This window comes from Salvelinus alpinus, chromosome 21 (assembly GCF_045679555.1).
Source record: "Salvelinus alpinus chromosome 21, SLU_Salpinus.1, whole genome shotgun sequence".
NCBI lineage: Eukaryota > Metazoa > Chordata > Actinopteri > Salmoniformes > Salmonidae > Salvelinus > Salvelinus alpinus.
The window spans coordinates 25901025-25925320 of record NC_092106.1 but is presented as its reverse complement, the minus strand read 5'-3'; the positions used below and the strand labels follow the sequence as shown (position 1 = coordinate 25925320).

Sequence of the window (24296 nt, the reverse complement as noted above, 5' to 3'; positions counted from 1 at the left end):
AATAATTACAATTCCTCAAACATACATGTATTTTACACCATTTTAAAGATACACTTGTTGTAAATCCAGCCACAGTGTCCGATTTCAAAAAGGCTTTACGACGAAAGCAAACCAAACGATTATGTTAGGTGAGTGCCTATTCACAGAATAACACAGCCATTTTTCCAGCCAAAGAGAGGATTCACAAAAAGCAGAAATATAGATACAATTTATCACTAACCTTTGATGATCTTCATCAGATGACACTCATAGGACTTCATGTTACACAATACATGTATGTTTTGTTTGGTAAAGTTCATATTTATATCCAAAAATCTGAGTTTACATTGGCGCCTTACGTTCAGAAGTTCCAAAACATCCTTTGATTTTGCAGAGAGCCACATCAATTTACAGGAATACTCATAATAAACATTGCTAAAAGATACAACTGTTATACATGGAATTTTAGATGCACTTCTCCTTAATGCAACTGCTGTGTCAGATTTCAAAAAAGCTTTACAAAAAAAGCAAACCATGCAATAATCTGAGTCGGCGCTCAGAGCCCAATCAAGACACAAATATATCCGCCATATTATGCAGTCATCAGAAGTAACATTATAAACATTCACTTACCTTTGATGATCTTCATCAGAATGCACTCCCAGGAATCCCAGTTCCACAATAAATGTTTGTTTGTTCGATAATGTCCATAATTTATGTCCAAATTCCTCCTTGTTGTTCTAGCGTTCAGTACACTTTCCAAACTCACGACGCGCGGGCAGGTCCAGCGGAAAGTACGGACGAAAAGTTAAAAGAGTTATATTACAGTCCGTAAAAACATGACAAGTATTGAAGTATTGAATCAATCTTTAGGATGTTTTTAACATAATTCTTCAATAATGTTCCAACCGGAGTATTCCATTGTCTTCAGAAGTGCGATTGAACAGAGCTCGCTCTCACATGAACGCGCATGGTCAGGGCATGTTCAGGTCATGATAGACCTGACTCATTCCTCTCTCCTTCGGCCCCACATCACAGTAGGAGCAACAGACAAGGTTCTAACGACTGTTGACATCTAGTGAAAGTCTTAGGAAGTGCAATATTACTAATAACCCACTGTATCTTCAATAGGAGCTGAGTTGAAAATCGACCAACCTCAGATTTCTCACTTCCTGGTTGGATTTTTTTCTCAGGTTTTTGCCTGCCATATGAGTTCTGTTGTACTCACAGACATAATTCAAACAGTTTTAGAAACTTCAGAGTGTTTTCTATCCAAATCAACTAATAATATGCATATTCTAGCTTTTATGGCTTTGTAGCAGGCCGTTTACTCTGGGCATGCTTTTCATCCGGACGTGAAAATACTGCCCCCTACCCCAAAGAAGTTAAATTATACTATTCCAGTCAAGCATAGACCAAGACTTCACTCATGGATAACAAACAAGTCCAGTATCCCTGGAATACTGCACAGTGTACCCTGTAGTCTTGGGTGAGAAAATAGATCCATGTTTTGTGACAGTTAGAAGTTGAAAGGTTTTCTTCGCCCACAAGAGCATGCAAATACATCTCTTTCTGGGGAAAGGGAGAGGATTAAGAGTATACAGAGTTGAATGTCCCAAAATACCTTGTAAATGTGACCGAGAAGCAGCACCAAACATCCACTCATGCCCTGGCTCGCTTTAATAAATGGTCCCTGTCTCCCACAGCATAGGGAACCATCCAGTATGGCATGCCGAACAAGACAGAAGCGGTGAAATTAGGAGGCATCGCTCCAACACAAACGGATGTTCTTCATGCAATCCTGTGTCAATGTATTAACATCAGGTGCTTTTACGTGCATACAGTACGTGTCAGCCGGCATCGTCAGGGGGGGGCTCTACCATACAGTACGTGTCAGCTGGCATCATCAGGGGGACTCTACCATACAATACGTGTCAGCCGGCATCGTCAGGGGGACTCTACCATACAATACGTGTCAGCCGGCATCGTCAGGGGGACTCTACCATACAGTACGTGTCAGCCGGCATCGTCAGGGGGACTCTACCATACAGTATGTGTCAGCCGGCATCGTCAGGGGGGGACTCTACCATACAGTACCTGTCAGCCGGCATCGTCAGGGGGACTCTAGCATACAGTACGTGTCAGCTGGCATCATCAGGGGGACTCTACCATACAGTACGTGTCAGCCGGCATCGCCAGGGGGACTCTACCATACAGTACGTGTCAGCCGGCATCGTCAGGGGGGGACTCTACCATACAGTACGTGTCAGCCGGCATCGTCAGGGGGGGACTCTACCATACAGTACGTGTCAGCCGGGCATCGTCAGGGGGACTCTACCATACAGTACGTGTCAGCCGGCATCGTCAGGGGGACTCTACCATACAGTACGTGTCAGCCGGCATCGTCAGGGGGACTCTACCATACAGTACGTGTCAGCCGGCATCGTCAGGATGACTCTACCATACAGTACGTGTCAGCCGGCATCGTCAGGGGGACTCTACCATACAGTACGTGTCAGCCGGCATCGTCAGGGGGGGACTCTACCATACAGTACGTGTCAGCCGGCATCGGCAGGGGGACTCTACCATACAGTACGTGTCAGCCGGCATCGGCAGGGGGGGACTCTACCATACAGTACGTGTCAGCCGGCATCGTCAGTGGGGACTCTACCATACAGTACGTGTCAGCCGGCATCGTCAGTGGGGACTCTACCATACAGTACGTGTCAGCCGGCATCGTCAGGGGGACTCTACCATACAGTATGTGTCAGCGGGCATCGTCAGGGGGACTCTACCATACAGTACGTGTCAGCCGGCATCGTCAGGGGGACTCTACCATACAGTATGTGTCAGCGGGCATCGTCAGGGGGACTCTACCATACAGTACGTGTCAGCGGGCATCATCAGGGGGGGACTCTACCATACAGTACGTGTCAGCCGGCATCGTCAGGGGGGGACTCTACCATACAGTACGTGTCAGCCGGCATCGTCAGGGGGACTCTACCATACAGTATGTGTCAGCGGGCATCGTCAGGGGGACTCTACCATACAGTACGTGTCAGCGGGCATCATCAGGGGGGGACTCTACCATACAGTACGTGTCAGCCGGCATCGTCAGGGGGGGACTCTACCATACAGTACGTGTCAGCCGGCATCGTCAGTGGGGACTCTACCATACAGTACGTGTCAGCGGGCATCGTCAGGGGGACTCTACCATACAGTACGTGTCAGCGGGCATCGTCAGGGGGACTCTACCATACAGTATGTGTCAGCGGGCATTGTCAGGGGGGGACTCTCTACCATACAGTACGTGTCAGCGGGCATCGTCAGGGGGACTCTACCATACAGTACGTGTCAGCCGGCATCGTCAAGGGGGACTCTACCATACAGTACGTGTCAGCCGGCATCGTCAGGGGGGGACTCTACCATACAGTACGTGTCAGCGGGCATCGTCAGGGGGACTCTACCATACAGTACGTGTCAGCGGGCATCATCAGGGGGGGACTCTACCATACAGTACGTGTCAGCGGGCATCATCAGGGTGACTCTACCATACAGTACGTGTCAGCCAGAATCGTCAGGGGATGGATGGCTGCCACAAAAATATGCTGAAGCCAGCAGAGAACCTGCACAGGAATGTTTTTTTCAGAGAACAACGTGGTCTTGACATGGAAGGAGAGAAACCGTCTTAATGTTTCATCCCTCTCCCCTCATCCTCTCATCCTTCAGACAGGTGCCATCATCCCTCACTGATGACCGGGACTGAAACGTTATTAGTCAGAAGCAACCCATTCTTCATATTGGTCTGGTGGTAACATGTGTTCAAAATGTCTTCCTTCTGCAGGTATTCTGGGCCATCAGCAGAGTATTTTCTGACAACCATAAGCCAGGCGACCATAGGTCAACAATACGGTCAAAGCAATTTGCGAGTAACAGTAGATTATCAGACCACCCCTCTCATGCAAGGTATCTCTCTCTCTCTCTCTCTCTCTCTCTCTCTCTCTCGATTGCCCTTCACTACAGGTGGGCCAAAGGAGGCAATGTGATAAAGGAGGTCTCTGGGGACACCTATGAGGTCATTGTGGACCATTCCTTCTTCACCGAGCCAGTCTCCTGTGAGGTCACCAACCCTCTGGGCAGCACCAACATCAGCCGCAACGTCGACGTCTACTGTGAGTGCTACTACTGTGTTGCTCTTTCTGTGGCTAACCAATATTGATGTCCACCCAATGTTATGCATCCTATTTAGATACATTCTGTAGCTGACCGTATGGTACTGTGTTATAGAATGTTCTGTGTTGCTGGTGGCGTTGCGTTGATTGTACTGACTGTGTCTGTGTTCCTGCAGTTGGTCCACGCATGTCTGCAGAGCCCCAGTCCTTACAGGTGGATCTGGGGTCTGATGCTGTATTCAACTGTGCTTGGACTGGAAACCCCTCCCTCACCATCGTCTGGATGAAGAGGGGCTCTGGGGTGGTAAGTATTCCCTTATCCAATGTCTTTCAGAATTTCTTGATTATGTTTTACCTAGGTGCAATACACTGTAGATTGTGATCCATTGTTCCAATCAGGTTAGCCTATACTTTCAATGTCATTTACTTTATATTGGTATGTTTTTCACAACCACCCCCATATCATGCTGGCCACAGCAGTAACTTCATTAATTATAAAAAAAAAAAAATCTAACCGCAGCAGTCATGCAGGATTCAGGTGACAAAGCAGTGCCCTTTGAGCTCAAATCAGTTGTTTTCAAAATCTCATTAATCTCAAAATCCTGAGGCAGCTAGCGGTTCAGGCTCGTTAGCGGCCCTGCTCCCTGACTCCTGGCCGGAGATGTGTTGAGGTGAGCAAAGGGGCATGCAATTGATCTGCCAGCCAGGCTCATTCCTCAACTCCGTACACATCAAACTTCCGAGCCTGGAGATGGAGACCAAAACCGCCCCTCTCTCGTATGAGCCTGGTCTCAAATTGGATTTTAATAATAGAAGAGAGGTGACCTTTAAGGCGTTAAGAGGAGCATAGGCTGCTTTGTGCTGCCTCAAATGAGAAGGTGACCTCTCGCTGCTCATTCAGTGACTCTTGACCTCCGTGCGGCAGGTACTAAGCAACGAGAACATCCTGACACTCAAGGCTGTGAGGCAGGAAGATGCTGGGAAATATGTGTGCCGTGCCGTGGTTCCGCGAGTCGGCGCCGGGGAGAAGGAGGTTTCTCTCACCGTCAATGGTAAGTGTCACACTGGTCAGGAATGTTTTGAGAGGTTTGGGGGTCACATCTGCTAAGAAGAAAGCAATTTATCACTGCAGCCTGTACTGAGCATCGTCTGTGGTTTACACACAAAAACACATCTTCACCCCAAAGACTTTCCAACAATACGGGGGAAGGAGAAGTTTTGCTATTGGGTCTCTCCAGGTGTTCAAGCTCTGAATAAATGTATGCAGTGAGGCCATCTCTCAATGTATTTACTAGTATTTACTCTAGAAAAGGTTTCAAATTCAACAGTGCGTAGTAGCCTACAGCAGAGAGGTTCACAGCATTGATCTGGTGGTAACGTGTGTAACAGATGCATGAAAATGTATTTTCTTGACATTTTATTTTCCATTATGTTTCATCAGTCCTTAGAAAGACACAGGGATGGATGGATAATATAGCTAGCACATCCAGGATATTGCATTATATTCCTTAAACACAGGAAATGTGCTTTAATGCTGATTAGATTCTGTAGGAGTCGGGGAGAGGGAGGTTGGCGTTTTCAGGCCGTGACTGACTAATGAATGCCGAGCAATGGAATGGTGGGAGACCCCGCAACTCACAGGCAAATGACTTCATTAACACCGCTTGGTATTCACAGAGCGTGCATTAGTGTTGCAGCAGCTTTCAGTCGCATAATTTACACGTTCTTTAAAGGGCTTTTTCTCACCATGTCCATTTGCATGGGTGGTAGATAGAAGTAAAGAACAAAAGGATTTTGGTGAGGTATTGTCCTCAACAATATATTGGATATCTTGAATGCAATCGTGCAGCGTTGTTGCTTATTTTGAAACTTGTGCAGTAGCTGAGCATCAGAGAGAATGGCATCCAAATGCCCTTTCGTCATTGGATTACATCCACTAGTGTGTGCTATGAGCCCCTTTTCTATCAATAGCCTGTTCTGTTCAAAGTCATTCCTAATTTACATCTTAACAGTTTTGTTTTATCCCAGCATCCTTTTTACTGTCTGGACTAGTAAACAAAATCTCTGTTCAAGTTTATTTTTCCAATTGAATTGTTATTTGTCAGGACCCGGTGAGAGAAACAGTCACTAATATTCGGCAGAACCCAGAAGATGAGGCAGACTCAGCAGTACTAGAAATGGTGGTTTAATAAAAGGACAAGATCTTCAGGCAAAGAATATAAATCCACCACGTCCAAAAATAAAGCCAAGAGGCACAAAATGGATATCCTCCAAAATACAAAGAAACTCCACAAAGTGGTAAAAACAGCAGGGAAAAACAAACCTCAAAAGACTACTCAAAAATACACAAGCACTAAACCAGAGAACCTCTGGAAAATCCAATAAGAGAAATATGTTCACAACAAGGCTGGGGCTGGGTGCTAACATACAAACACTGAGCAAGGAACTGAGGAACACACAGGGATTAAATACTAACAAGGGAACGACATACAGGTGCAAACAATAATTAGAGCAAGGGAAAAACAAAAGGTACAAAAAAGGTGCAATGGGGACATCTAGTGACAAAAAAACAGAACAGTCCTGGCCAAAACCTGACAGAATCCCCCTCCTAGGAACGGCTCCTGACGTTCCTACCAGCCTTCTCAGGGTGGAGGGCCCTGAACTGACGAATGAGGTCAGGGTCCAGTATGTCCTTGGCAGGAACCCAGGAGCGCTCCTCGGGACCGTAGCCTTCCCAGTCCACCAGATACTGCCAGGACCGCTGCACCCGGCGGGAGTCCAGTATCCGGTGGACGGTATAAGCCGACTGGCCTCCGATGACACGGGGCGGAGGTCTGCCTGCCGGAATAAGGGGAGAAAAAACAACAGGTTTTAATAAAGAAATGTGAAATGTGGGATTGATTTTAAGGGATCTGGGTAAGTGCAGGCGAAAAGTAACGGGATTGACTCTCCTGGCAATCTTAAAGGGTCCGATGAATCTCTGGGACAGCTTGCGAGACTCCACCCGTAGCGGTAAGTTTTTTGTTGAGAGCCATACTCTCTGGCCGGGGTACAGGGTAGGACCGGGACGGCGACGTCTGTTGGCTTGTCGTTGGTACTGCTGTGAGGAACGCAGAAGATTAAGACGGGCCTTCTTCCACGTAAGCCGACAGCGTCTGATGAACCTCGAGGCTGAAGGCACTCTGACTTCTGCCTCCTGGTCCGGGAACAATAGAGGAGCATAGCCAAACTGACACTCGTGCGGGGATATACCAGTGGAGGAGGAGCACAAGGTGTTGTGCGCGTACTCAGCCCAAACAATGAAGGATGACCATGTGGATGGGTTGTTGGAAACCATACATCTGAGTGTGGTTTCCAGCTCCTGATTCATCCTCTCAGTTTGGCCGTTGGACTCCGGATGGTACCCTGAAGATAAACTGGCCGTGGCCCCTATGAGTTGGCAGAAGGCCTTCCAAAACCTTGAGGCGAACTGGGGACCTCTGTCGGAAACCATATCTTGCGGGATGCCAAAGACTCGGAACACATGGTTAATCACCAACTCAGCTGTTTCCTTGGCAGAAGGTAATTTGGTCAAGGGAACAAACCTGGCCGCCTTAGAAAACCTGTCGATGATGACTAGGATCGTAGTATTACCATGGGACGGAGGAAGGCCAGTAATAAAGTCCAGCGAGATATGGGACCAGGGTCGGTGGGGAATAGATAAAGGGTGAAGGAGTCCTTGAGGGCGGAGGTGAGAAGATTTGCCCTGGCAGCACACGGAACAGGCCTTGACGAAAGTGGCAACGTCTTCTTTTATGGTGGGCCACCAGAACTTACGCTGGATGAACTCCAAGGTGCGACCTACGCCCGGGTGACAGGTGAGGTGAGAGGAGTGCCCCCACAGAAGGACTTGGGACCTTGCTGCCTTGGGAACAAACAACCGATTAGCAGGACCTCCTCCAGGGCCCGGTTCGATGGCTTGAGCTTGTTTCACGGTATCCTCCACTTGCCACGAGATCGGAGCCACGATCTTAGCGGCAGGAAGAACAGTCATGTCAGTATCTTCTCGAATGGCAGGAGAGTAGACTCGTGACAAGGCATCCGGTTTGAGATTCTTCGACCCGGGTCTATAGGTGAGAATAAACTGGAATCGGCTGAAGAAAAGAGACCATCGAGCTTGTCTGGAGTTCAACCGCTTCGCCTGCTGGATATACTCCAGATTTTTGTGGTCCGTAAGCACTTGAAACGGTTGAGAAGCCCCCTCGAGCCAGTGTCTCCATTCCTTCAATGCCATCTTAACCGCTAGGAGTTCACGATCCCCCACATCGTAATTCCTCTCGGCCGGGGTAAGCCGGTGAGAGAAGAAGGCGCAAGGATGAAGCCTCTTGTCTTCACCCCTCTGAGACAGGACAGCTCCAACACCAACCTCTGATGCGTCTACCTCCACCACAAAAGGTTCATCCGCCGTCGGTAGTGTCAGGATGGGAGCAGAGAGGATGCGCTGCTTGAGTCCTTGGAAGGCCGTCTCAGCTTCTCTTCCCCACAGAAACCTTGTGTTGCCACCCTTGGTTAAAGCTGAGAGAGGGGCTGCCACCGAGCTGAAGTTCTTGATGAACTTGCGGTAGAAGTTAGTGAAGCCCAGGAAACGCTGAACTTCCTTAACGGACTTGGGGGTGGGCCAATCTGCTACCGCCCCTACCTTCTTGGGGTCCATCTGGACTCGACCGGGTTCCACTACAAATCCCAGGAACTGTACTCGAGAGGAATGGAATTCACACTTTTCCGGCTTAACGTACAAATGGCTGTCTAGGAGGCGTTTGAGCACTTGTCTGACATGCTTAGTGTGTTCTTGAAGGGAGCTCGAAAAGATGAGGATGTCATCCAAGTAAACAAACACGAAAATGTTAAGCATATCCCTAAGCACATCGTTTATGAGCGCTTGGAACACAGCCGGGGCGTTGGTCAGGCCGAAGGGCATCACCAAGTATTCGTAGTGACCAGTAGGCGTGTTGAAAGCGGTCTTCCACTCGTCACCGGGTTTGATCCGCACAAGATGGTATGCGTTCCGCAGGTCAAGCTTAGTGAAGACCACTGCTTCCTGGAGCAGCTCAAAGGCTGTGGCCATAAGGGGTAGCGGGTAGCGGTTACGGACGGTTATGGCATTAAGTCCCCGGTAGTCGATGCAAGGACGTAATCCCCCGTCTTTTTTGGCCACAAAGAAAAACCCTGCTCCCGCCGGCGAGGTGGATGGACGCATGAGGCCTGCTGCCAGAGCGTCCTTGATGTAGGTATCCATAGCAGCTCGTTCGGGAGGAGATAGGGAAAAGATCCGACCCCTGGGGGGGCAGGTGCCCGGAAACAGGTCGATGGGGCAATCGTAAGGTCTATGAGGTGGTAGTTTGGTGGCCCTCTGTTTGCTAAATACCGGTTTGAGGTCATGGTAACACTCGGGAACTCGGGACAGGTCGATGGATTCTAGAGACTCGGGAGGGGAACTCGGGGAACTTGGGAAGATACAAGTGGCTTGGCACGTAGGACCCCACTGCTTGATAGTGCCCGCAGACCAGTCGATGTGAGGGTTATGGCTGTGAAGCCAGGGGTATCCAAGGACGAGAGGGAACTCGGAACACGAGGTCAGATGAAAGTTCATCACTTCCTGGTGTTGGGAAACTGAAAGACGCAAGGGGGTAGTGACACGAGTGACAAGTCCAGATCCCAAAGGGCTTCCATCCAACGTAGTAACCCTTATGGGGTCACTTAGAGGTTCAGAGGGAACGCCATTCTCCTTCGCCCAGACACCATCCATGAAGTTACCTGCGGCTCCAGAGTCTACCAAGGCTTGAAGGGGAAGCTCGTGGTTGTCCCAGGAAAGGGTAACTGGAATGAGCAGGCGGGAGTTGGATGGATGAGAGGAGGTTATGTTTCCCGTTACCGTCCTCCCAGGCCTGCACGGGAGAGTGCGTTTTCCCTGGAGCCCGGGACACGTGGAGAGGAAATGGCCCGGTTTGCCGCAATATAGACAGCATCGCTCCCTCATCCGGCGGTCTCTCTCAGCCTGGGAGATGCGTCCAACCTGCATGAGTTCCGGTGGAGTCAGCGGGGATAAAGGTGGAGACTCGGAGCTGGGACCGATAGGAGCTAGGGTGAGAGAACTACGGTTGAGCTCTCTCTCTCTCAGACGCTGGTCTATGCGTGAAGCCAACTTGATCAGGGACTCGAGGTTGTCCGGTGGTTCCCGAGTGACCAGTTCATCTTGGATGGTGTCGGAAAGACCCTTCAAAAAGCACACTGTGAGCGCCTCGTCATTCCAGCCACTCGCTGCTGCCACCGTGCGGAACTGGATGGCATAGTCCGTCACGCTGCGCCGACCTTGGCGGAGAGTCAGGAGCTGTTTGGCTGAGTCAGGACCGCTGGTAGGACCTTGAAACACTCGCTTGAATTCTTCAGCAAAGGTAGAGTAGCTGGCACAGCAGGGACTTTGGGCATCCCACACAGCAGTAGCCCAGGCTAGGGCTTTTTCCGACAGCAGGGTGATGATATATGCTATCTTGGACCGGTCGGTGGGAAATGACGAGGGTTGCAGCTCGAAGGAGAGAGAACATTGGGTGAAAAACCCCTTACAACCACTCGGATCACCTGAGAACCGTTGGGGAGGCGGCAGACGAGGTTCAGCCAGGGGGTTAACTGCCACGGGCACTTGAATCTGATGAACTGGAGCAGAAGCGGTTGTAGGAGAAAGTTGATCAGAAATCTGCTTTATGGAAGTCATCATCTCCGACAGAAGTTGAGAATGTCCAGCCATTAAGGCCTCTTGCTGAACCAGAGCAGCTTCGTGACGTTGGACAGTCCCCTCGTGGTGGGACAGCATGGGAAAAAAGTCCTGGGTACTGGCTGCCTCTGGGTTCATTTTAATAGCTCAGTGTTTCTGTCAGGACCCGGTGAGAGAAACAGTCACTAATAGTCGGCAGAACCCAGAAGATGAGGCAGACTCAGCAGTACTAGAAATGGTGGTTTAATAAAAGGACAAGATCTTCAGGCAAAGAATATAAATCCACCACGTCCAAAAATAAAGCCAAGAGGCACAAAATGGATATCCTCCAAAATACAAAGAAACTCCACAAAGTGGTAAAAACAGCAGGGAAAAACAAACCTCAAAAGACTACTCAAAAATACACAAGCACTAAACCAGAGAACCTCTGGAAAATCCGATAAGAGAAATATGTTCACAACAAGGCTGGGGCTGGGTGCTAACATACAAACACTGAGCAAGGAACTGAGGAACACACAGGGATTAAATACTAACAAGGGAACGACATACAGGTGCAAACAATAATTAGAGCAAGGGAAAAACAAAAGGTACAAAAAAGGTGCAATGGGGACATCTAGTGACAAAAAAAAAGAACAGTCCTGGCCAAAACCTGACAGTTATTTCTTTCATGTACAACGATCTATGGGGATTGTGTTACTTCTGTATACAACACGATACAAAGAGAAGATGCATTGCTTTAATAATAATAGTGATAACATAACTCATAGAACACACATTGGGAAAAATAACACAAAGCGGAAAATGTTTGCTTGGTCTGCAAACTTCAGTCAAGCGGTATGCGCTTCTTTAGTGGTGTTTACTTCTCTTTTATTTGTTTATGTTCGCCTGTTCTTCTGCCTCTCTTGCCTCACGGCCTGGATCGGTCTCTGACATTAAAAAGCCAAATTCTTTGTTACAGTCTGAATAATTGAAATCAACGCTTTCTTAAAACCACACAATGGGTCCTCAGTCGAAATGTTCACATTTCTAACCTGCCCAGTCCTCTCAGCGAATCAGATTGTCAAGCCGAGGAAGCACAGAGTGTTTGAAGTGGCAGCATGTGGAGAGGACTCTCCCACGGTTTGCTGCTTGATTGTTTTAAGTTGTCTTCTTTATGGCAGATGAAGCTGTATCCTCCTCAGCCCTCATCAACCTGCAGTCTTTGACATCCAATAGGATCCAATTGGATCTGACAGTGAAAGAAGGGCATGACTGATGACCGTGCGTTTTGGGAGATGCCTTGATCGTGTCTCAGAAAGACTGAGTATATGCACTGTGTGAGGGAGTGTGTGTGTATGTGTTTGCATGTTTTGCGATTTGTTTCCCGTCGCTTATGCCTGGATCATTTTACACAAACAATTGAAATGCATGTGTTTAGAATTTGTCAATATGTTCTTTCTTCCGTTGCATGTCAACGACTCCCACTGCGCAGAAACACAGACAAGAGAATCCTCTCCTTCCCTGGGGACTAGTGTAATTTAATTATAATCAAATAGCTAGCAGGGGAGGCAGTTTATGTTGAAGTCACTAATGGATACGTATTGCTCGCTCTAGTTTAACAACCTCACACAGTCAGTCTGAGCTTCAATATTTGTTTGAGTGAAGATATTGTATTGTGCTTGTTTTCTGATCGTGTGTTCAATGCATCCTTGTGCAATATACACACACAGAGAAAACTAGTAGGTATATGGTTGAATTTTTGCTTGAGATTTGTAGCCTACATGTGTTTGTGTCGCTATCAATGAACTTGGACATATTATATTTGAACGAGTGTTTGTTCGTAGAGGTATGAGTCTGTCCATCTTGTGTACGTCTTGGTAGGTGTCTGTCTGTCTGTCTGTCTGTCTGTCTGTCTGTCTGTCTGTCTGTCTGTCTGTCTGTCTGTCTGTCTGTCTGTCTGTCTGTCTGTCTGTCTGTCTGTCTGTCTGTCTGTCTGTCTGTCTGTCTGATCAGATGTTAGGCAGCCCAGGGAGAGGGAGCACATTAACACATTAATGGAGAAAGTGGGCCAATGTGAATTCTAGTCTCCCACGGGGCATCTTGTTGTTGTAGTTATATTTTTCTCTAACAGACATAGTCTTTATATGCTCAATAAATTAGCATTTCATTCCTTCTCCAAGTGCCAAGACAGAGCTTAAAGAAACCAGCACAAATTAATAATTCAGTTGAGAAATACCATTCAAATGGGTGTGACAGAGATTGTAATAGAATACAACATCTCTGAGGTGCTTTGAAATGAGCTGTTGCAAGGAAGCACAAAAGGACACACCTTTTCAAAGCTCAGACTATACTTCCGACTCTGTTTGCAAACGCAAGGCCCGGTCTTTGACGTAGGCTCTTACGACAAGGTGATGAACAAAGAATAACAAAGAATCAGATTTTGAGGCAGCCCATTTCATACTCTAAAAAAAATCTCTGACCATATCGACTGTGTCCACTGACAGTTGGAGCACTCACACCACCCACCAGCTCCCTCTCTCTCTGATCAGATAGTCTGCGCATACACACACACACACACACACACACACACACACACACACACACACACACACACACACGTGCACACACACACACGCACTCCTCCCTTTCCTCTGGAGGAGCCACCACACCCCAGCAGTCTGAGCCAGGGAGATAAAACCATCTAATTATATACCTCATTTGCAGCCCTGATCCACAGAGCAGATTCTCCCGAGCCACCAGCACTCGCCTTGGGCAGCCCGGGAGGAATAGATCTGAGTGTGTTTACCACAGGAGCCCATTCCAGCCATACACACACACACACACACACACACACACACACACATTCTTATGCATACAACTACACTGACACATCTGCACAGGTCCACACAGACCGGGCCCCCATGCCAGTCCACCATAGGCTACTAAGACAGTGGTGTTGGGACATAGTGCTCAATGCAGTGCTGTTTGTTTGCCGCAATCATTCCGCAGAATCAGCAACCAAACTCCCAGTTTCCTGCATGAAGTGGCATACCGAGAGACCATCTGCCAGAATCTCATTAAAATGCTAATTTATTTTAATAAGAGACAGGTAATAAACTGCAATTATGTACATGCAAAGAGATGCCAGGGAACAGGTTGGAGGGGAGTTGGCAGGAAGCTCACCTTCTTACTAATCAAGTTGTTTCCCCACTACTCTATACTTACAGTTTTCTACAATTCCTTTGACACTAATTTCAGAACCTCGTGGTCATTTTTCAAAACTCTAGACACAAAACTCAAAACGGTCATCACTTGTAACACAGGCTGCCCAATGTTCAAAACATTGCATTGTGCATTCATATCTTTAAAGAAACCTGGCACTTGCAGAATAGTTGGTTCAAATAACAAATGTATCATGAAATACCATAGGAACATTCATTTAGATCACCCACACACAAGATACCGATAGTTTCACTGTGTAGTTGTTCATACAATCATTAAATATTGTAGTACAAAATATGTGATACATTATGGTACAACACGTAAATACATCACTGTAAAAGGACTAGTAAAGAGAATACTACAGACACAGTGGAATCATTGAATAAAATCTGAAATGTATTGATGAAATACACTGCTCAAAAAAATAAAGGGAACACTTAAACAACACAATGTAACTCCAAGTCAATCATACTTCTGTGAAATCAAACTGTCCACTTAGGAAGCAACACTGATTGACAATAAATTTCACATGCTGTTGTGTAAATGGAATAGACAACAGGTGGAAATTATAGGCAATTAGCAAGACACCCCCAATAAAGGAGTGGTTCTGCAGGTGGTGACCACAGACCACTTCTCAGTTCCTATGCTTCCTGGCTGATGTTTTGGTCACATTTGAATGCTGGCGGTGCTTTCACTCTAGTGGTAGCATGAGACGGAGTCTACAACCCACAAAAGTGGCTCAGGTAGTGCAGCTCATCCAGGATGGCACATTAATGCGAGCTGTGGCAAGAAGGTTTGCTGTGTCTGTCAGCGTAGTGTCCAGAGCATGGAGGCGCTACCAGGAGACAGGTCAGTATATCAGGAGACGTGGAGGAGGCCGTAGGAGGGCAACAACCCAGCAGCAGGACCGCTACCTCCGCCTTTGTGCAAGGAGGAGCACTGCCAGAGCCCTGCAAAATGACCTCCAGCAGGCCACAAATATGCATGTGTCTGCTCAAACGGTCAGAAACAGACTCCATGAGGGTGGTATGAGGGCCCGACGTCCACAGGTGGGGGTTGTGCTTACAGCCCAACCAAGGTGAATGCACCAATTTGTAAGTCGCTCTGGATAAGAGCGTCTGCTAAATGACTTAAATGTAATGTAAATGTAAATGTTTGGCATTTGCCAGAGAACACCAAGAGTGGCAAATTCGCCACTGGCGCCCTGTGCTCTTCACAGATGAAAGCAGGTTCACACTGAGCACATGAGCACATGTGACAGACGAGTCTGGAGACGCCGTGGAGAACATTCTGCTGCCTGCAACATCCTCCAGCATGACCGGTTTGGCGGTGGGTCAGTCATGGTGTGGGGTGGCATTTCTTTGGGGGTCCGCACAGCCCTCCATGTGCTCGCCAGAGGTAGCCTGACTGCCATTAGGTACCGAGATGAGATCCTCAGACCCCTTGTGAGACCATATGCTGGTGCGGTTGGCCCTGGGTTCCTCCTAATGCAAGACAATGCTAGACCTCATGTGGCTGGAGTGTGTCAGCAGTTCCTGCAAGAGGAAGGCATTGATGCTATGGACTGGCCCGCCCGTTCCCCAGACCTGAATCCAATTGAGCACATCTGGGACATCATGTCTCGCTCCATCCACCAACGCCACGTTGCACCACAGACTGTCCAGGAGTTGGCGGATGCTTTAGTCCAGGTCTGGGAGGAGATCCCTCAGGAGACCATCCGCCACCTCATCAGGAGCATGCCCAGGCGTTGTAGGGAGGTCATACAGGCACGTGGAGGCCACACACACTACTGAGCCTCATTTTGACTTGTTTTAAGGACATTACATCAAATTGGATCAGCCTGTAGTGTGGTGTTCCACTTTAATTTTGAGTGTGACTCCAAATCCAGACCTCCATGGGTTGATAAATTTGATGTCCATTGATAATTTTTGTGTGATTTTGTTGTCAGCACATTCAACTATGTAAAGAAAAAAGTATTTAATAAGAATATTTCATTCATTCAGATCTAGGATGTGTTATTTTAGTGTTCCCTTTATTTTTTTGAGCAGTGTACAATAAAATCACTCATAGGTTTCTTTGAATCAAAGAAAAAATATTTAGCTACAAAAAAAGAAAAAACGATTGTACTTCTATATTTCCCTCAACCTTGTCTTGTGGATTTGGCCACAGATTCTCATCCACATCACAATGGATGTTTTCATTAGCCAAACATCTTGGGAAGAATCTTCGGCATGGCGAATCCAGGCCTGACACTGGTCTGCCGTGATGTCATTGCATGCGTCATCCATGGCCTGGAGAAGGGTGGCTTGTTCGTGAGAGCGCCTATCATATACCTTCCACCTCCATGTGGAGAAAAATTCCTCAATCGAGTTTTAAGAAAGGAGAGTACGGGGGTAAGTACAGGGTGGTAAATTGTGGATGGGCCTGAAACCATGCTTGTACCATTTGAGCATAGTGGAACCTGACATTATCCCAAACAATGACATAGGTCATGCCATCAGCTCTACAGACCTGATTTAGCCCATCAAGGAAGGTTACAATCGAACAGCGAATCATGTGGCTGCCTGCAACTCAATATATAGAGTATATTGAGTAGAGAGCTTTAGTTGTTGTTCGACCTAACATTAGAACGGGCAAGATGCGTAATCTAAGCAACTTTGACCGTGGTATGATTGTTGATGCCACACATGGTGATTCCAGCATCTCAGAAACAGCTGCCTTCCTGGGATTTTTCCTGGGATTTCATCTCAGATGTAATGTGTGAATTTCATTTTGAAATGATAGTACTTTGATGTTAAGTTGTGTCATTTTGAACAGGTGATTTTAGTTCAATGAACAAATGATCTTAGCTTTATGTGTATTGTATCCAAGCAATTGGAAAAAGTGTTAGAGTTTTGAAAAATTTGCATTTTGAACATTGGTTGTGAGTTTTGTGTCCAGAGTTTTGAAAAATGTCATCATAAATCACAAAAAAAATAATAATAATGTTTTTACTGGCCATTTAATCTGATAGACTGCTTCCTCTGTTGTCTTGTTGGGAGGACTGGAGGTTATCCGATGGATGGAATCTCTGTGGGTCAAAGTGCAAGGCTCTGGCGAGCTAAATTGAATGTGCAGAGACACAGGGAGGAGTGTTATCTCTCCACAATGACATTTCTCTCATCATGATTATGCCCATAGATATGCCTCTCCACTCGCCACCATGACCCTTATCATAGTGGGAGAAATCAAGAGCACCATAACATTTTGGGCCCACATGGATGCCCTTCATACAACCCTAACATGCCCTTGGTGATATTGTGGACGTTGGATGAGATGTTCGCATCAAACCACAATGCAATCCTCAGCGCCGGCATTCCGAGTCAGTTGGAAATTGGAAGTAGGATTTACTATGTGAAAGAATGCAGTCTACCGCTTAATTGAATGCAGCACAACCTGATTGAACCAGTGTTACATGGCATGAACCTGAACCCACAGGAATCTGGCAGTAGTTGATTGTGGTAATGTGTGGGTTTGTGATTGGCCTTCATGGTACAGTGTTGATATGTTCTCCTCTGTGACCTATCTATAGGCCTTCATGGTACAGTGTTGATATGTTCTCCTCTGTGCCCTCTTTACAGGCCTTCATGGTACAGTGTTGATATATTCTCCTCTGTGACCTCTCTATAGGCCTTCATGGTACAGTGTTGATATGTTCTCCTCTGTGCCCTCTCTATAGGCCTTCATGGTACAGTGTTGATATGTTCTCCTCTGTGCCCTCTCTATAGGCCTTCATGGTACAGTGTTGATATGTTCTCCTCTGTGCCCTCTTTACAGGCCCACCCACCATCTCTAGTACCCAGACACATCAGGCTCTCCATGGGGAGAAGGGCGAGATCAAGTGCTTCATCCGGAGCACTCCACCTCCAGACCGCATTGTGAGTAACACCAACACCACTTCCTTCAATATCTATCTCTTTTACTTATCTCTACTGGCCACAGCATTGCATGGTATATGGGTCGCATTACAGCCATGGTGCCCTGACAGGGCTCCTGTTGCATTATCAGCATTTCATTAAACCATCTAAGTTAACATGCAATACAACTGAGAAATATATCAGTTTAATGAATATAATAGTATTCTAACTGCTTGATTTTGTATGAATGGGAGGGCATGAAGCATGGCAAGCTTACACCCTTAATTTCTAATGTAATGCATGCTGATGCTCTGTTAGCACAGATCCCATTAAGATTTATGGCCCTTAGATAAACAGCCTACTCTCTCAGAGCCCTCTCTTGTTCCATTAACTGTGTGTGTGTGTGTGTGTGTGTGTGTGTGTGTGTGTGTGTGTGTGTGTGTGTGTGTGTGTGTGTGTGTGTGTAAGTACACATGTGAGTGTGTGTGTTTTGGCATAATTGCAATCTACAAATGAATGTTTTGTGTGTTGATAATTGGCATTAACTTGCTGCATAATTAATATGCTGTTGATTTGATGGGAGGGTCTAAAGAGGTAGCATGAATATTTATCCAACATAAATGTGAAAGTAATTTTGCTTCCATGCTTATGAATATGTTTTAACAACCAGAAAAGGGCTTGCAATTCATTTTATTTGTCAGCAATCAATTGTTGTCAATTAGAACAGTACTTCTTGCTTCAGATCACCCAGTGAAAGATGGGGAACTCCTCCCCCCTCATGTTTACCTTTTGATTCCCTTACAGGCCTGGTCATGGAAGGAGACAGTGCTGGAGTCAGGGACATCTGGCCGTTACACAGTGGAGACGGTCAGCACCGAGGAAGGAGTCATCTCTACTCTGACCATGAGTAACATCGTCCCTGCAGACTTCCAGACCATCTACAACTGCACAGCCTGGAACAGCTTTGGGTCTGACACGGAGATCATCCATCTCAAGGAACAAGGTGGGAGCCAAGGTTCAACAGGTTCCACCTTCTGTAGAAAATGTGTGTGTCATCTAGAGAGGGTGTGTGTCCGTGGATTTGATAGGTTTACAAGTGTTGAACCAACCATTGTCATTATCAGCCACAAACCACAATGAACCCCAATACACCATACAGTGTTCAGGTGCTGACAACACCTATCTCGTTTGAGTGACATTTTTGTAGTGTCTGATTTAACAACACTTACATTATTTCACTTTAGGACAATAGGATGACCCAGACTGTTGAAATTGGATAGATACAGTATGAAATAAACAGCCAATGCATTTGTAGTTACTGCACTCATTTTGTACATTCAGTCACAGTGTGAGTAATTTGTAGCTAATTAATTAGCGAGTTGAGATATTGTTCAACTCAAGTGCAGATTCATAGTCATAGCACATCAGTAGTCATACCACATGACAACAGAAATATTCCACTATGGCTTTGTTTATACCAATGCTTTATTATTAAAAGTGTGTATTTGATTGGCTGGGTTTCATAGCTGGACGTGTTGCTCTGTCTTTTCAATGGGGAAGTTTTGTTTTTATTCACTCCCCATAAATGATGCTGTATTGCTGGCTTATATGAAATGGACATTGATTAATTAAGAAATGAAATAGACATTAATGCTGGGGAAAAGGCTATCTATTGTGTGGCGTTTGTTTAAAGTGTGGGGAGGTAATTCATTTAGGTGGATGTCTAAGTCTTCATTATAACAGTGGAATCAGACCACGCATAGATACTTTAAAGGGATACTTTGAGATGTTGACAATAAAGTCATTTTACTTCTCCAGAGTCTGATGAATTCATAGATACTATTTGTATGTCTCTGTCCAGTATGAAGGAAGTTAGAGGTAGTTTCGCGAGCCAATGCTAACTAGTGTAGCGTTAGCACAATGACTGAAATCTACAGGAGCATACTAGCTGTTCCCATAGATTTCCAGTCATTGCTCTAACACTAGTTAGTAGTTTCGCTTCTTCCTTCAAACCACGGAGAGACATAAAAATTAATCTGACTCTGGGGAAGTAGATAAAGGGCTTTATTGCCAAAATCTCAAACTGTTCCTTTAAGGATTAGGCTGACTCAACTCACAGCCCTGTTGCTATTTATCCACTCAATGAAAAAACTGTCAGCCACTTTTGTGAGTATGAATTAAATGTGAATGGAAGAAATCAGCACTGTAATAAGACATGTTAAAATACAAATCATGTTTTCTATCACCCTTATATAGATATTTCTTATGTTGGCCATCAAAACATTTGGGAAAATATTTATTATTGATATGTTATTGCGATGTGTGTATTTGTAAAACAAAGTAATGTCTTTATTATTTTACAATGTAATTGTTTGAACTTTGGTCCTTGTTTTATATGTTTGTATCTATGTATACTTTATATGTGTGTAGTGTACTGGTTGTATTTGCAATGTGTTATTGTAGAAGGGAATGTTTTGATGTCCACAGAGTCTCTCCCGGTGGCGGTCATCATCGGGGTGGCAGTTGGGGCCTTGGTGGCTTTCATCGTCCTCATAGGGACCATCGGAGCTTTCTGTTGTACCCGCTCTCAGAGAAGTACGTATCCCCGTACCTGTGCCACCCACTGCATGCCAAAGCAAAATGAGGCATGGTCCTCAGCAAGAGATAGACAGGGTGTGAGGGCTCATGTCTCATAATTGAGCAGTATAACTTACCTGACTATTTATTGCAAGCTACAGCTACTTCCATCCTGTCTAACATTCAAATTCAAACCCCATCCCTAACAGTGCCTCAGGTTAGAAACAGTCAGCCATTGCGCTTTTCCAAAACTGTGCTGCTGCGTGCGTGAGTCCCTGTGTGGGACCTTTTACTAGCATTCAGCATGTTGTTGTTGTATACCACAGAGGAAGCGCACCTGGTAATGCCCTCACTACCCGTCTCCATCTGTGCTCACCAGAGAGAACTTGCAAGCAAAATTAAGACAGAAAGTAAGACTTTGTTATATGATAGTATGAACCGCATTTTTCTAAATGAGCCACCGCAAGGCCAGTGTGAGATGTGCTTATGTACGTAGAAAATAATCTTATCTTGACAACAAAACAAAAGAAACGTAATCTCTTGCTCTGTACTGTTGGGGAAGGGGACACTACTTTCAAAAGCCATGCCAGGAGGATTTGAAGTCCAGTGTATTGAAGCTATTGGGGGAAAGTGCAATGTCTCTGTGAATATTGTGTGTCTCAGCATCTTGAGCTGTAACTTACTATTGTTTCCAACAGATCTGAAAGGGGTGGTGTCGGCCAAGAACGACATCCGAGTGGAGATTGTACACAAAGACCACAACGCGGCACGGGAAAATGAGGAGCACACCGCCATGAAGCAACTGATGGTGAGTGTGAGTGTCCTGCCACCATTTCCACCTGTACCCAACGTGAAAACAACAGAAAACCCTGTCCCCTCCAGCCCTCTTTATACTCACAGATAATGAATGCTAATTATCTCTGGGATAGCATTAATAGCACTTCACTAGGGCACAAAAGCAACCTGCTGAATAATGGAACAGCACTGAGGTGTGTAGATGTACTGTATATTCACTGTGATCAATGCACTCTGTTGGCCTATATCTAGAGAACTGGCCCACGTTATTTCTCCCTGTGAGGGAAAAGGCCACAGTAAGGCGTAGCTTTTTTAATTGTGCCCTATGTCTGTCTATTAAAAAACCCAGCCTAATTCTTTGGAATGACATAAGTTCTGCGCTTTGAAAAGGCCCATGAGAGCAGGGCTATGGTTTCAGCAAGGTGCCTTTGATTATATTATTAACACTTCATCGGAGTTCATGGGTCTGCATTTGTCTAATGAGATTCATGGATACATTATTTATAGTTACACGCCCGAGTGAAGTTGAAATGTGTCTGAAAATTATTACAGAATTTTTCGAAAGTGATATCCCTGCATGCTGACTGTTTTGATAACGTCATGTTTCTAAACGTGCCTTGTCTATATGCAGGTAGAACGCGGGGAGTTCCAGCAGGAGTCAGTGCTGAAGCAGCTAGAGGTGCTGCAAGAGGATGAGAAAGAGTACCAGCATATCAAGGTAGGTCCAGGAACATGGATGATGGAGGGAGGACGGAAGGAGATAGAGGTGGATAAGGAGAAAGACAGGAGGAGGCAGGCAAGAGGTTGATCTTCAACAGGACAATTTCCTTCCACATTGGCTAAATAAGGCCAGGGGTCAAATGTATCGAATTAAAGTTTAATTTGATGAATTAAGGGGTCATCCAAGGTGGTGTATTAGGAATCAGGATGTGTATGGCCCTAGAGGTTCAAAGTGAAGGAGCCATGTTTTAGAATGCAGAATACACTGGCACTATCAGTTACCAATAACTTCTAATGAAAACCATACAGCAAGCATAAAGCTAAGTTGAAGTCGAAAGTTTAAATACACTTAGGTTAGAGTCATTAAAACTTGTTTTTCAAACACTCCACACATTTCTTATTAACAAACTATAGTTTTGGCAAGTCGGTTAGGACATCTACTTTGTGCATGACACAAGTCATGTTTCCAACAATTGTTAACAGACAGATTATTTCACTTATCATTCACTGTATCACAATTCCAGTGGGTCAGTATTTTACATAAACTAAGTTGACTGTGCCATTAAACAGCTTGGAAAATTCCAGAAAATTATGTCATGGCTTTAGAAGCTTCTGATAGGCTAATTGACATCATTTGAGTCAATTGGAGGTGTACCTGTGGATGTATTTCAAGGCCTACCTTCAAACACAGTGCCTCTTTGCTTAACATCATGGGAAAATCAAAAGAAATCAGCCAAGACCTCAGAAAAAGTATTGTAGACCTCCACAAGTCTGGTTCATCCTTGGGAGCAATTTCCAAATGCCTGAGGGTACCACGTTCATCTGTACAAACAATAGTACGCAAGTATAAATACCATGGGACCACGCAGCCGTCATAACGCTCAGGAAGGAGACGCGTTCTGTCACCTAGAGATGAACGTACTTTGGTGCGAAAAGTGCAAATCAATCCTAGAACAGCAAAGGACATTGTGAAGATGCTGGAGTAAACAGGTACAAAAGTATCTATATCCACAGTCAATTGAGTCCTATATCGACATAACCTGAAAGGCCACTCAGCAAGGAAGAAGCCACTGCTCCAAAACCGCCATAAAAAAGCCAGACTACGGTTTGAAACTGCACATGGGTCTCGACCCCGGACTGTGCAAATGGGTCCTGGACTTCCTGATGGGCCGCCCCCAGGTGGTGCCGCCCCCAGGTGGAAACAACATCTCCACCCCGCTGATTCTCAACACTGGTGCCACACAAGTGTGCGTTCTCAGCCCTCTCCTGTACTCCCTGTTCACCCATGACTGCGTGGCCATGCACGCCTCCAAGTCAATCATCAAGTTTGCAGACGACACTACAGTGGTAGGCTTGATTACCAACAACGATGATACGGCCTACAGGGAGGAGGTGAGGGCCCTCGGAGTGTGGTGTCAGGAAAACAACCTCACACTCAATGTCAAAAAAACAAAGGAGATGATCATGGACTTCAGGAAACAGCAGAGGGAGCAGCCCCCTATCCACATCGACGGGACAGTAGTGGAGAAGGTGGAAAGTTTTAAGTTCCTCGGTGTACACATCACGGACAAAATGAAATGGTCCACCCACACAGACAGCGTGGTGAAGAAGGCGCAGCAGCGCCTCTTCAACCTCAGGAGGCTGAAGAAATTCGGCTTGTCACCCAAAACACTCACAAACTTTTACAGATGCACAATTGAGAGCATCCTGTCGGGCTGTATCACCGCCTGGTATGGCAACTGCTCTGCCCACAACCGTAAGGCTCTCCAGAGGGTAGTGAGGTCTGCACAACGCATCACCGGGAGCAAATTACCTGCCCTCCAGGACACCTACACCACCCGATGTCACAGGAAGGCCAAAATGATCATCAAGGACAACAACCACCCGAGCCACTGCCTGTTCACCCCGCTATCATCCAGAAGGCGAGGTCAGTACAGGTGCATCAAAGCTGGGACCGAGAGACTGAAAAACAGCTTCTATCTCAAGGACATCAATCAGACTGTTAAACAGCCATCACTAACATTGAGTGGCTGCTGCCAACAGACTCAAATCTCTAGCCACTTTAATAATAAAAGATTGGATGTAATAAATGTATCACTAGCCACTTTAAACAATGCCACTTTATATAATGTTTACATACCCTACATTACTCATCTCATATGTATATACTGTACTCTATACCATCTACTGCATCTTGCCCATGCCGTT

At 46.1% G+C, this 24296-nt stretch overlaps 1 protein-coding gene across 5 annotated transcripts in view; it reads left to right on the top strand.

Moving 5' to 3' along the window:
• The window catches only part of LOC139548137 (kin of IRRE-like protein 3), a 219043-nt gene that overhangs the window by 185644 nt on the left and 9103 nt on the right, over positions 1-24296 (top strand). For 2 of the 5 annotated variants that reach the window (XM_071357553.1, XM_071357549.1), the window contains exons 7-15: positions 4003-4151; positions 4328-4455; positions 5077-5203; positions 17917-18017; positions 18801-18999; positions 20484-20591; positions 20900-20983; positions 21272-21387; positions 22000-22086. In XM_071357553.1, the coding sequence (XP_071213654.1) occupies positions 4003-4151; positions 4328-4455; positions 5077-5203; positions 17917-18017; positions 18801-18999; positions 20484-20591; positions 20900-20983; positions 21272-21387; positions 22000-22086 (1099 nt within the window). The remainder of the gene's footprint in view (positions 1-4002; positions 4152-4327; positions 4456-5076; positions 5204-17916; positions 18018-18800; positions 19000-20483; positions 20592-20899; positions 20984-21271; positions 21388-21999; positions 22087-24296) is intronic. The other 3 variants (XM_071357550.1, XM_071357551.1, XM_071357552.1) reach the window with 3 other exon arrangements.